The sequence below is a fragment of the Poecile atricapillus genome, chromosome 9 (assembly GCF_030490865.1).
Source record: "Poecile atricapillus isolate bPoeAtr1 chromosome 9, bPoeAtr1.hap1, whole genome shotgun sequence".
In the NCBI taxonomy this organism is placed as follows: domain Eukaryota; kingdom Metazoa; phylum Chordata; class Aves; order Passeriformes; family Paridae; genus Poecile; species Poecile atricapillus.
The window spans coordinates 19,467,954-19,481,019 of record NC_081257.1 but is presented as its reverse complement, the minus strand read 5'-3'; the positions used below and the strand labels follow the sequence as shown (position 1 = coordinate 19,481,019).

Here is a 13,066-nt window from a genome sequence, read left to right as displayed (position 1 = left end):
AGGCGTCCCTGCCATGGCAGGGGTGAAACTGGATGGGCTTTGAGGTCCCTTTGAAGCCAAACCACTGCACGACTCTGTGATCATGAGCGAGGCGGGCGCAGGGAGATCCCGCGGGTGCGCGCAGGCGGGACGGGAGGGAGTCTCTGTGCCAGGGATCGGGGGTGCCCGGGGGTTTCCGTGCCCGCTGTCGCCGCTGTCGCCGCTGTCGCCGCTGTCGCCGCTGAGCCCGCCGGGCCGGCTCCGCCCCGCGCGGGGCACTGTGGGAAGCAGAGGGAACTATGGCGGATGGTGAGGAACCGTAAGTGCCCTGTATGTGTGTGCTCGGCCGGCCCTGCCCCGGGCCCGGGGTCCCCTCTCCCTCCTCCCCGGTCTCTGTAGCGCGATACTGACCCTTCTTTTATTCTCTCTCTTTTAGGGAGAAGAAAAGAAGGAGGCTAGAGGAGCTGCTGGCGGATGGGTTAGTGCGGGGCTGCGGGCGAGCGGGGCAGGGGCAGCGCTTGCTGGGGCGGGGGTAGGTGAGGGCGAGCCGCAGCCCCGCAGGAGCTGAGGGCTGGGAGGAGGCTGCGGGGCCCGCGGGAGGCGCGGGCAGGGAGGAGGGAGCCCCAGGAAAGGTGGCGTAGGTGGGGCAGGGCCCTGGAGCAGCGAGGGCTGGGGAGAGGAAGCTGCCGGGGAGAGGAGCGAGGGGCTGCCCCGGAGCGGGGTGGGAGTTGCGGGCTCGCAGCTTGGCATGGTGTGCTCAAGAGCTTGGTGACGAGAGGGGGAAAAGCTGCCTTGCCGGTCAGGGCCCTGGGAGCGCCTCTAGGCTAGAAGCAGGTGACTTTAAGTTTTGGCTGAAAACTAAAAATTCAGACTGCAGAACAGTTGTCTCTGCACATTAAAACTCTTTCAAATCTACGCACTTGCCTTAAAGGCGGTGAAAACGAATGTTGAGAAATCTTTAGCATCATCTGCTTCCACCCCTTAACTCTACTCCATTCCATGTGCTTGTGTCCCTCTGCCCCAGGGAGCAGGCGGGCCTGCCCGGGCACTGGCAGTGCATGTGTGTCGGGATGAGGGTCACAACATTCCCTGGGCATGTGGGATGGGAGGGCTGCATGCCAAGTCCCCCCAAAAGCATGGAGCTTTGCAGATGTGAAGGTGGCAGGGAAAAGTCTGAGCTTAAAGCAATGTAAGGACTGTGGTGCTCTGATATTTCAAACAAAACCGAAAATGAAAATAACGAAATAAATAAGAATGTTGTTGAGCTGTTATATCTGGTCATGCTGTAACAGTGCAAAAATTAAACACTTGAAAAAACTGTCTCTGCAATAAAACATAAAATCTCAGGTTGAGTTACTGATGTTTTTCAGATCTCCACAATGTCCAACCCTCTAAAAAAAAAAAACTAGTATAATTGCAAAAGTGAAACTAGATCTTTTAATTTTTATCACTTAGGAAGGAAAATACACATCTAAACAGAAAAGGAGTGCTGCTGTTTAGTAGCTGTTTATAGGGACTATATAAAATAATTAAAAAAAATTGTTTTTAGTGTCACCAAACACAGCTTCCACACTCATTTGCAGAAACACTAAACACTATAATATTCATAGAAGCAGTTTTTGTGATGTCTGTTGACCCATTTTATTTGCTTAAGTCAGTTCTTAGTGCACCCCTTGAAATCTGGTGTACAGCAGATGAGGGGTTCTGCAGACGGGGTGTTGTGTTTATTTACACCATTTCCCATTATGTGAAATATGTGTATTTTCACATTATTGTGAAAACTGGAGGAGATATGAAAGTGCAGCTGAGGTTGAAAGACCCTTATGAATTCAATTAATTTTTGTAGGTGTTATTTAACTGCTCATGTAGTAAGTGACCTCCCTCAACAGTTAACGAGGAGAGTTTAGTCTGCAATCAAATTATCATGGAATCCTAGAATGGTTTGGGTTGGAAGGGACTTTAAAGATCATCTCATTCCAACCCGCTGCCATGGGCAGGGACATCACAGGTGAATTATGAATTATTTATTCCTGCAGTTTAGAGAAGTTTTTCCCTGTTACTGAAAATCTTCTGCAAAATCAGTTGCCTGTGAGTTACTATTGGCATACCATGTTTTCCAAGTTCTGAATTCTGAGAAGATAAAAGAACTCACTCTAGATGTTTTCACCACATTTACCTTTGATTTTGAAATGAGTTATGAGGAAGTTATAATAAATTCTAAACATTACCAAAGAGTTATTAGACAAGTGCTTTTCATAATGCTTCATAGGAGAAAGCAGATAACACTTTATCAGTGGTGGCATATCCTTTGCTGCTCAGGATTGGCAGAGCTCTTTTATAACCAACTTAGTTTTATATTAACATAGAACATAATCATATTTACTGAGTGGAACTACTATTTATTTAATAGGGAAGTAGGTGTTGATCTTATAGTAGAAAATTACTTGAGAGCTGATTTTGAACTATTCCAGTAAGTTTCTTAGAAATTTAAATCTATACTTAAGTACTATTAAAAGTGACCTGCAAAAGGAGAAAAGGGTAGTGGAGTATTTGATGTAAAACTTTGCCTTGGAAATTTAAAGGAAGATAACTGAAAATATTCATTTTTTTTTCAAGTGAGACTGTTACTGCAGACAGGCTTGGGGATGCCTGAAAAATGGAGCAGTTCTAATTCCATGGTATCACTTGAGGGTGAAGAACATTCAAGATTCATGTCTTTTAAAAATACTTGTCTAAATAAACTACCCTGAAGATTCAGAGAATGATGTTGGGCCACATTACTTATTAATTTTATTTAATTAATTAATTATTAATTTATTCAGTGCCTCACAATTGCAGTTACAAAGTGTCAAAAAAAGATACAAGACTTGTCTGATGAAAAAACCATCACCCTCAAATTCTAAAGGAACAAGCTCTCTTTCTGTGTCCTCTTCAAATCTGAGGGAAATAAAAGTAATAAGACTAGACCCTTTTTTCACTGCAGGTCAACTTTTACTAGTAACTGTTAAATCAGTGGGTTTATTGAAATGCCTGGGTTGTTTTTCCCCTCTGTGCATATTTATATTATTGCTTTCTAGTTCCACAAATAAAACCCACTCATGCAAATGCTCACGTGCATAACTTACAGGCATAAAGAATATGCAGATGCATTTGTACGAATGGTCAATAGTTTGGGTGTTCTTTGTATAGAAAGTTAGAGGTGTGGCTTTTCCTGTCTGATTTTGCAGCTGAATTTACTGTGTTCTGTGCAGAATGGCTGTTGATGGTGGGTGTGGGGACTCTGGAGACTGGGAAGGTCGCTGGAACCATGTAAAGAAGTTCCTCGAGCGATCTGGACCATTCACACATCCCGATTTCGAGCCAGGCACTCAAGTGAGAAAGACTTAATTTCAATCAAATATCTGTAGAGTGTATTGCAAATTAATGTAAACAGGTTCATTAATTGACCACCAGAAATGTGTGAGTACTAAAGCTGCATGAAAAGCTTGTGTTTTAATCAACTGAACATTATGGTCCTAGAAGAACATGTTGTGTTCTTTTTATAAGTTTGTATTTTTAAGTTGTCAACTTCAAGCTTGATGTCATCATATATAAATATATAGCAGTGTATGAATTATGCTGGTTTTGAGTTTCACATGAAAAACAGCACATTTATATCTCCCTTTTAAAGTAATTTGATAGAGGGAAGAATTTATTGTACTTAAAGAAGAAATTAGTGTTAATTTGAGTACTTTGAGAACTGGATAAAATGTGTAGTAGGTAGAATATTTTAAGTATTTCTTCTGCTTTTCTTCTTTTGTTGTACATTTTGTTTCAGAGCTTGTGGTCAAAAGTATTTTCCTGTTACCTTTTTAATGTACTGTTCCATTATTTACTAGTTGGAGACTGGGGTCAAGTAGAGCAGTTCGCAGAAAGCAATTATATACTTAACATTTTCAATTCTTTCTGTCCAGCAACGTTGTTTATCTGTTTAGATATATTTTGTATTATATATCAGTGAAATATTTGTAGAAGGAAAGCATTATCACCTTAAATAATAATGCGTGGATCTTGCTTTTTTTGAAAATAATATAAAAGTAATATATTGATATCAGAAAAGGTCTTAATTCTCTCTTAAGTGGGGATGTAGGAACTGCATGAAGTCAATAACTGACTGAAGTCCAATATATAATTAGTCCTGCAAATGTAAAGTTGCTTTATCTGTAACTCACTAGGCAGTGAAAATTTATGGGAACATATTTGTAAGGGTTATGAAACAAAGGACAGATTGTATTAATATTTTGTTTTATGTTTTCTGCAGGCCCTTGATTTTTTGTTAAGCACATGTAAAATACTAGTTATTGGAGCAGGAGGATTAGGATGTGAACTCCTGAAAAACCTGGTAATTACTCTGTTTAAACCCTTTCCTTCTTAGAATTGTCTCTATTTATTTTTCTTTTCTTTTTTTTTTCCTTTACAAAACTTTTGTAATTGGCTAATTTTGCAGTTCTGGTTGTATATAGCTATTAGAATTTTAAGTTCTAATCAAATGTGTAAAATACATGTTGATACAGACAATAAAGATCAAGAATGCACTTGAAAGGTGGTATTTTCACATGTTGCATATTGTTTATTCAGCTGTCTCAAAGCTTGTCTTGAGGTACAGCAGGTTGCTTTGTGTGAAGATTGCATGCCTTAGATCCAGTCTGATATTGGTGATTTTCCCTAATTGCCAGATCTAGGGAAATGAAGTCAACTAAGGACAAATCATACTCCTAATGCTACAAAGAAGTTTTGTTTGGAATGCAAGAGTTTAATTAATTACCCTTTTATTGTGTTTTTTTTCCTCACAAGTACTGACATTTATCTCAGTATATCCCTGTTATGATCCCATTTGAGTTTGGTAGTTTGGACTATTACTCCCCCATGTTTTTATTTGGGAACAAGGATTTCTGTGCATCTTTTATTATGCATAGGATAGGTCTGTTCAGAAAATGTAAAGGGAAAAGTTTCAAAGTCTTTATATATAAAAAGATGGAGTCTTAAAGGAAAAAACATATTTTGTATATGACTCAAATTTTTTACAGTCAATTCAGAACACCACAGCTCATTTCTTTTCTCTAAACTCCGTGTTTTACAACCTTTATTTCCTTTAACTGCAGTTCACATTGTTTGTGTGTGACTGATGTTATCACTTTATCAGATCAGACCCACAATACAGTTTTAAAGCAATTTTACTGTAAAGTTATTTGACAGATGTAGTGATGATCTGCATGCAAATGGAGACGAGGCAGAGCTTCTGTCAGAGGTTCAGTGTGTTCTTAGGGAGGTGATTTTTGTGTTTGCCTTCTGCTTCAGCATTGAATGCCATGAGGAATGATGCCTTGTTTTGAACTGTGATAGCTGGGTCAAAATGCCAGACTTACTTATGCCACCTGTGAAAACGGTCAATGTTCCAAACATTAACAGCAGTTTTAGAAAAGCCTTTTCAAGGAATTAAACTTTATTTTCCTATTCCTGCTAAGCATGGAAGTGCTTATGGTATTTGCTTAAATTCTGTGCTGTTTTTCCCCAATGGTTTCTTGATTTACTCCAGCCATGAAGGAATACTGCAGTTTCCCCTTGTAGATCAGGCTAATGCTGGCTTCCCTGTGTTAGCATTAGGTAGGCCAAAGCAATATTGCCTTCAGGAGAGCATTGTCTTTGGCTGTTGGAATGTTATTAATTCCATCTGTCTGAATACCAGCATTAGCAGCCCAACAAAACCCTTTTGAACAAAGAATGACCATGTACCTGTCTGCACAGGCAATGAGGAGCCTCATTTGTTCCTCCAAAGGTTGCTGTTTTGGCACGTGGAGTGAATTCTGGAGCTTTGTGAGCATTTAATTTCCTGTTAAATGAAGCTGACCTTTTCTTTTCCCAGGCACTGTCTGGCTTCAGACAGATCCATGTTATTGACATGGATACTATAGATGTTTCTAATCTTAATCGACAGTTTTTGTTTCGGTGAGTGACATTTTATATTTTCACAGTTTAACTTCTGTGTCTTTTTAAATGTACCTAAATATAAAACATGTTAATATATTCGTTATTTTGGTTGGATAAGAGGTCATTAAAGATTATGGACCTTCATGTCACAACAGTGCTCAGAATTAACTAAATGTTGCATGTGATTTCTTCTTATCTTGGGATCTCTGGCATCAAGAAAATCAGCCTATGTTCCTTGCCATTCCAGTATGACTAATGGAAAAGGTGACAGCAAGGAATAAATGCACACAGACTGAGATCTCAGATTTTCTGGTACCTTTTTCATCCAAGTACAGTGAAAAATCATTGGATTTTTTTGGTACTGATAACCATAGTTAATTTTGAGGCTCTCACATCTGGTGCTTTATGGAGATCATGGAATGCTTTGGGTTGGATACCTTAATATTATCCAGTTAAATAAATTGTTCTAAAGTAACAATTAGCCACTTAATTCAGTATTGCAATGTCAAGATTGGAAAGACAAAATCTGCTGAAATAAAGCATTTGGAATTGCTTGGGTTTTTCCCAGACCGAAGGATGTGGGGCGACCAAAAGCAGAAGTTGCAGCAGAATTCCTGAACAGCCGCATTCCCAACTGTGCTGTTGTACCGTATCCTTTTGCAGAGAAGCCCTGAAGGCTTCAGTATCCTAGAAAAGTCTGTAGGTGGTAAGAGTATCTAAAGTATTCTGCTGCCATCCTGTTTCTCAGACAATAAAGAACACATTCATTCAGCTGGTGAGTTGAGAATTCTTTCCTGTGCCATTAGCATACAGGGAATCTGCATGGGAAAGGCTCAGAAATTGTTTTGCGTTTTTCCACGGAGTGTTTTTATTCAGGTGCAGTACTGTAATTTTCACTGAGATACTGGAATTATTCACCAGAGAGTTTTGAGTAAGCACTGGTAGGAGGTAGTTTATAAACACAGAGCAGCACTTACTGATAAAGGACTTTGTGAGAGCACGTATTTTGAGCTTCCTAAATATTTCACCTGCTGAACTTTGCCATTTAGGATTATTCCACTGTGCCCTTTACTAGTTTTGTGAGATTCAGCTGTGGGAATTTGAATCTCAGATCACACAAATTTTTGGAAGATGTTATATAGAATTACAGTAATAAAATAGATAATATTTTGGTTTTAGGTTAGCAAATAGAAAACAGTAAACTTAACTATAAATATATTCCTTTACTGGGCTTGCACTCAGATATTTTAAAAAGATCCAAGACATGGATGAAAGCTTCTATCGACGTAAGTGGAATTTGTTTGCCTGACAAACACCCACTGTTGCTTTAGGAGAACCTTGCAGATGTTGCTGCTCACTGCTTTTCCTGGTAGTTTGCTAATTATTTCAGTCTTCCACAGTATACTGGAAGTAGAAGTAACATGTAGACAAAATTTAAATACATCTATGATACAGGTAATCTAGGGGAGATAGCTAACCTACAGTCACTGTCCATTCTGTTATGGACAGAATACTTTGCTTGTTTTAAGAAGTGTGCATTAGTATAGATTTTGAATAATGTTTTTTCCTCCCTAGAGTTTCATATTATTGTTTGTGGGCTGGACTCTATAATTGCAAGAAGATGGATAAATGGCATGCTGGTAAAGTTTTCAATCTTCTTAATGCCTGATCATTGCTTGAATTTAGATGACTAAAATTAGACATACTTGTGTAGAATGTGTAATGGTAATGAATGAGGGCTGTTGAAACTCACAGCTTTCTGTAACTATTTCTGTTTTCTTTCTGTGAGCAGGATGAAATGCAGGCTCTCTTACCTGCCCTTTTCTTGAGAAGTGTTAGCCAACATTCGTGCAGTGCCCTGCAGTGATAATTTCAAAGTTAGGTTATATTGCTTGTGGCCTTCTGTAGTCAGCTTTTGAAAATCAAGAAAGAAAACTCCAGAGCTGCTCCAGATGCTCCCATTGTGAATTTTTTCTTCATTACCTGAACAGTGTTTATCATGCTGCAACTTGTAAATGCCATTATTTGGAGCTGCACTGTTACAGAATTCAGTGACCAGAAAGCTGGTAGTTTTATCATGAATTTGTTTATAAAATAATGATCTGGAGTTAAAAAAATACATAAAAAATTACAAAAGCAAAACAACAAATCAAAAATCAAACCTTCAACCAACCAACCATTTGCTATGATGAACTATAAGAACATATATAGCAAAAAATAGCATTTATCAGGGGAGTAAGGGGAGGAGGTAGAGGGTGAAGGTGATTGATAAAGTCTTATGCACTGACAAATAAGTACTGTTTTATAGGCCCTTAAAATAAATTGTATATTAAGCACTCAATAGTTGGGTGTACCTTTAAGAATAAAATTTTAGGACTTTTTCTCTTCCTGCAACTTATTTAAAAAATCCAAACTAAACAAAAACCAACACCACCCCCCACTTTATTTGTTAGATGTCATTTTTGCATTATGAAGATGGTGTCCTGGATCCAAGTTCCATCATACCTCTGATAGATGGAGGGACAGAAGGTTTCAAAGGAAATGTTCGTGTGATTATTCCTGGTATGACAGCGTGTATTGAATGCACACTCTCGCTTTACCCACCACAGGTAATTCAGCCAGTGAAATTGCCAGTTTTTCATATTCCTCTGCTTTGCTGGTTTCTTTTCTTAATACTACATCTAATGTATGGTGGTTTCTGCTGGTTATCCTCCCCTGCCCAACCAGGTCAATTTTCCCATGTGCACCATTGCATCCATGCCCAGACTGCCAGAGCATTGCATTGAGTATGTCAGGATATTGCAGTGGCCAAAGGAACAGCCTTTTGGAGGTAATTAATGCATTGTACTGGTGTTAAATGAACATTTCTCCTTTTAATTAACTTGAGTTGGGTGTATACTTTTATTAAAACAATCCTGCCTCTTATCCTTGTGTGGTTCATTGTCATATTGAATCTAAGCCTCCTCTGAGCTGGAGATGGATTTTCTCTTCTTGAACTCACTCTCCAGTTCCATGTTTGCTCATGTTTCTCACACTGCACAGTGTTTTTCCTCAATTAAAATGTAACCTGTAACAGCTCTATAAATTGTGCAGTGATGATAATTTGTGTATAGGATGTGTTAAAACTAAAGATTTTTGTAAAAATAGTACTTTGGTTGTTTAAAATGTCAAGTTTCAATAGCTTCATGGGGTATTAATTTTAAATTAAATCAGGGATTTTTTTAGACAAAAATAATGCTGTGTTTCTGAAGAACTTTTATCATTTCTTTATTGTAGAAGGTGTTGCACTGGATGGAGATGACCCTGAACATATACAGTGGATTTACCAGAAGTCTTTAGAAAGAGCATCACAATTTAATATTAAAGGTGTTACCTACAGACTCACCCAAGGTAAGGGGATGGCATTTCACCAAGTTGTGCCATTTGCACCTAGGCTGGATTGGCATTCTTTGTATTTGTTATGACTAAGCTGACAGCTGTGCCGAGATAGTTCTTCTCTCCCTTGAAACAGAAGCAAGCAGCTTGTTTCCTGTGCCAGCACAAATATTTCTGTGACGAATCAGATGTTCGGGCATTCATGATGAATCAGAGGAACTTATCTGAGATAAAAGTGAACATTCTTTTTGCCATTTTATTTTTAACTTGGAGCAGCTCCACAGTTTACATTACACAGTGACCACTCTTGCTGGGTCAAAGAATAGAAACAAAAGGACTTGATTGTCTTTTTTAGCAATAGCAACATTTTGTGCCAGTTCAGGCTGCTTAAGTCTATAGAATCTGTTCCTCTCTGCTGTCCCTGCCTCTGTTCACATGCAAATGCACTATGCTGACACTCATTTAATCAGTTTTTAAACACTAACCAAGTACAAAACTATTTCCTTTGTGCATTTCTCCAGTTAAACAGGAATAGAACATTCATTTCCAGTGCTAAAAACAGAATACTTGCTTCAGAGTTTGTTCAGTAGTTCTCTTTGTTTGATACCTGCTTTTTTTTTAATGTGCTTGATCCATTCCTAAAATAAAAAAGTGTCCAACTACTGCAGCAGCATGTCATTACACCTGTTTGTTACAGAAATTCCTGGACACTTGAAAGTACCTTTGGACCCACCCTTTGAAATTATTCTGTCTAAAAGTAGTCTCTCAGTGGAGTTTCTTGGAAAACCCAGAGCTGTATGTTTTGTTTTTACAGGGGTGGTTAAACGAATTATTCCAGCAGTAGCTTCTACAAATGCAGTAATTGCAGGTATGCTGACTCACTTCACTTCTGCCTTACTGACTTGAGAGTGGGACAACAATTTGGAATTGAGAATTTGGAGAGGATAATAGTAATTTTTAAAAGTGTCTGATTTACAGTCTCATTTCTGTTTTCCATAGAGAAACTGTATGTGACTGAATAAATGGTATGACTCTGGGAGAGAGCAAAAGCATTTAAGGCTGGGGAGAAAAATTGCAAAACACAGTACATAGGCTTGATACAGTCTTAGATTAGTGCCAAATCTATGGTGTTAATGCACAGAATTACCAGCTGCCTTCAGATGTTTATTTTTCTCTTTATAGGTTGTTATATTTAATTGTTTTTTGTCACTTTTGGTACAACTGTGTGGTGTCTGCATGTGTGGTAGAGCTAGGTGAAGAATTTTATTTTTTTTTTCTCATTCCAGCTGTTTGCGCCACAGAAGTTTTTAAAATAGCCACAAGGTATTTAATTTCTTACTAATAGCAGACCTGATTTCCAGCAGAATGCCATGCATCAACACTGACATATTTTTCATTACAGTGCATATGTTCCTCTTAACAACTACTTGGTGTTCAATGATGTGGATGGATTATATACATACAGTTTTGAAGCTGAAAGAAAGGTTAGTGCCATTAAAGGCTTGAAGGGTTGTTTCCTTGATTTGCATTCATGCACTTTGTGTGTATATTTGAACCTCAGTATTGAATCAACTGGCCCCTAGCACTGAATAACAATATTTATGAAGTTATAAATATGGAAACTACAGCATTACTGTAGTTACAGCGACTTCTGCAGAATAGAACTACAAAATAAGATCCTCAAACCTAAGATGACACATGGGCAGGTTTTCTCAAAAAGACATTATGGCAAAAATTGATCTGGAAGTTTGTAGTATTGGATTTTATGTCAGATAGAATTTGTCATTCTTAAATACTTAAGTGCTGTTGGGAGTCAATCTGACAAACTTCAGAAGGAAATGGGTTTTCTCATTAATATTTGCAACTAATAATATTTCTAGAGCTAAAACTTAAAAAAACCACAACACAAACACTTTAGAGACTGTACCAGCAGCAGTTCTAAAATCATCTTTAACATAATGTGTATTTTTGTGCTGTTTTGTGGCAGGAGAACTGTCCAGCCTGCAGCCAGCTTCCCCAAAACATAGAAATCTCCCCATCAGCTAAACTGCAGGAGATCCTGGATTACTTGACAAATAATGCTTCATTGTAAGTTGCAACCGTTCTGACTAATTTGATAATTTGTTAGTTTAATGCTTGAAAAAGGTAATTTTTAAATATTTTTAACCTCATTGCCTGTTTTGTGTTTTGTTTGTTTTTAAATGTTTTTTATATAGGCAGATGAAATCTCCTGCAATCACAGCAACTATGTTTGGGGGAAATAAAACACTTTATTTACAGGTAATCTGAACATACATAATTGACTTTAATAGTCTGAATTTACTTAAATTTATTGAATTTGAATAAAAAATATTTTGGCTTTTTTTTTTTTTTTTTTAATTTGCAGACAGTAGCTTCAATTGAAGAACGAACAAGGCCAAATCTTTCCAAGACACTAAAAGGTATCATGGATTTTCAAGTTAGAGAAAGTCAGTTTCACCCCTCTGTGTGGATATTTAGTTTTATCTTGCATTATGCAGTAAAATGTGCTTCATTGTCCTTTTACATTCAATACACATTCAGTTTTAGTTTCACATTTCTCAGGTGTATCAATTGTTTAAAGGTGAAGTGCAGGCAGATGCGCAGAACATTGCAATAAAGCAACCAAATAACTGCTGTAAATAAAACACACTTCAGTAGAGTTTTATATGTATTTCTCAACAAGGTCTGTTTCCTGGTTAAGTTAGATTAATATTAATTTAGCCAGGGAGCTGTTTGCAGCTTTATTTCATCATATTTATGGTTTGTGGGAATAGCATTTCTAAATTTTTTTGGCTTCTTTTAAAGGCAAGAGGGATTTAATTAAATTAATTAAGCTTTTCTTTCTCTTTCAGAACTGGGGCTTGTGGATGGCCAGGAACTTGCAGTTGCTGATGTTACTACACCACAGACTATGTTATTCAAGCTTCACTTTACCACTTAATTTATTCATAAGTAAAGTACAAATACAGCAAGAGATATCTGTGCCCACTTTATAAAACAAACATACTCTGTGGGTGTTAAAGCAGCCTGAAATGTTCCTGTTAGTGTCAGCATGGTTGAAGGTTAGGAAATCAAAATGAATCACCATATTTCAGAATTGTACGTAGAAGCCAATATTTGGTGGATTATATTTGTACAAATGCTTATTCATGTACAGATCTCTGATGTATAGAAATACACTTTTCCCTGGTTTTGTTGTCAAAATGTTCATGCTAATGTACTTTCAAACACACGGAACTTGAAGGTGGCCAAAAACCTTGTTTTCAACACGTGTGCACACATATGTAAAGAAAATATGTTTTTAAAAGGAACCAAAACAATCTGGTTTTAAGTTGTGGCACTCCTGAGACTTACTGAGTCATCTTAAACCAAAGGAGGTAGTAGATTAAAATTAGCATTTCCCTTTTATTTGGCATTGATTTGATCAATTTTATGGAAGATGTTAAATGTGGAAGAGATGGCTTTGTTTACAAGAAACACAAAAGGAGAAAATGATCAACTGTACATGAAAATACAGATGTGTCTCATCAATGTCCCCAAGGAGCTGCCGTGCACAGCACTGCAAGATTATGTTCAAATATCATTGGTGCTGTTAAGGTATTTATTAATAAAAGAATCAGAAAGACACCTGAGGTTTTGGCTTTTCTGTGGACATTCAAGAGCATTTATAACCTCCATTTAAAAATCTGGGGCATCATTTGGCTGCTTTAGTCAGAGACCTAAG

General features: G+C 37.8%; 1 protein-coding gene across 4 annotated transcripts; it reads left to right on the top strand.

Moving 5' to 3' along the window:
• Positions 1-229: 229 nt before the first annotated feature.
• UBA3 (ubiquitin like modifier activating enzyme 3) lies at positions 230-12,967 on the top strand. 4 transcript variants are annotated; one of them, XM_058845005.1, is made up of 18 exons: positions 230-298; positions 416-457; positions 3,231-3,351; positions 4,280-4,360; positions 5,882-5,964; positions 6,515-6,595; positions 7,189-7,232; positions 7,522-7,586; positions 8,400-8,555; positions 8,674-8,776; positions 9,223-9,336; positions 10,136-10,189; positions 10,608-10,644; positions 10,724-10,805; positions 11,309-11,409; positions 11,538-11,601; positions 11,708-11,762; positions 12,195-12,967. In XM_058845005.1, exons 1-18 carry the CDS (start codon positions 279-281, stop codon positions 12,281-12,283), a joined length of 1,392 nt encoding a protein of 463 aa, XP_058700988.1. In that variant the 5' UTR covers positions 230-278; the 3' UTR covers positions 12,284-12,967. The 4 variants fall into 4 exon arrangements, with proteins under 4 accessions (XP_058700988.1, XP_058700989.1, XP_058700990.1 ...); XM_058845007.1 differs by having other exon boundaries at positions 260-309; XM_058845008.1 differs by having other exon boundaries at positions 270-288.
• Positions 12,968-13,066: the final 99 nt, after the last annotated feature.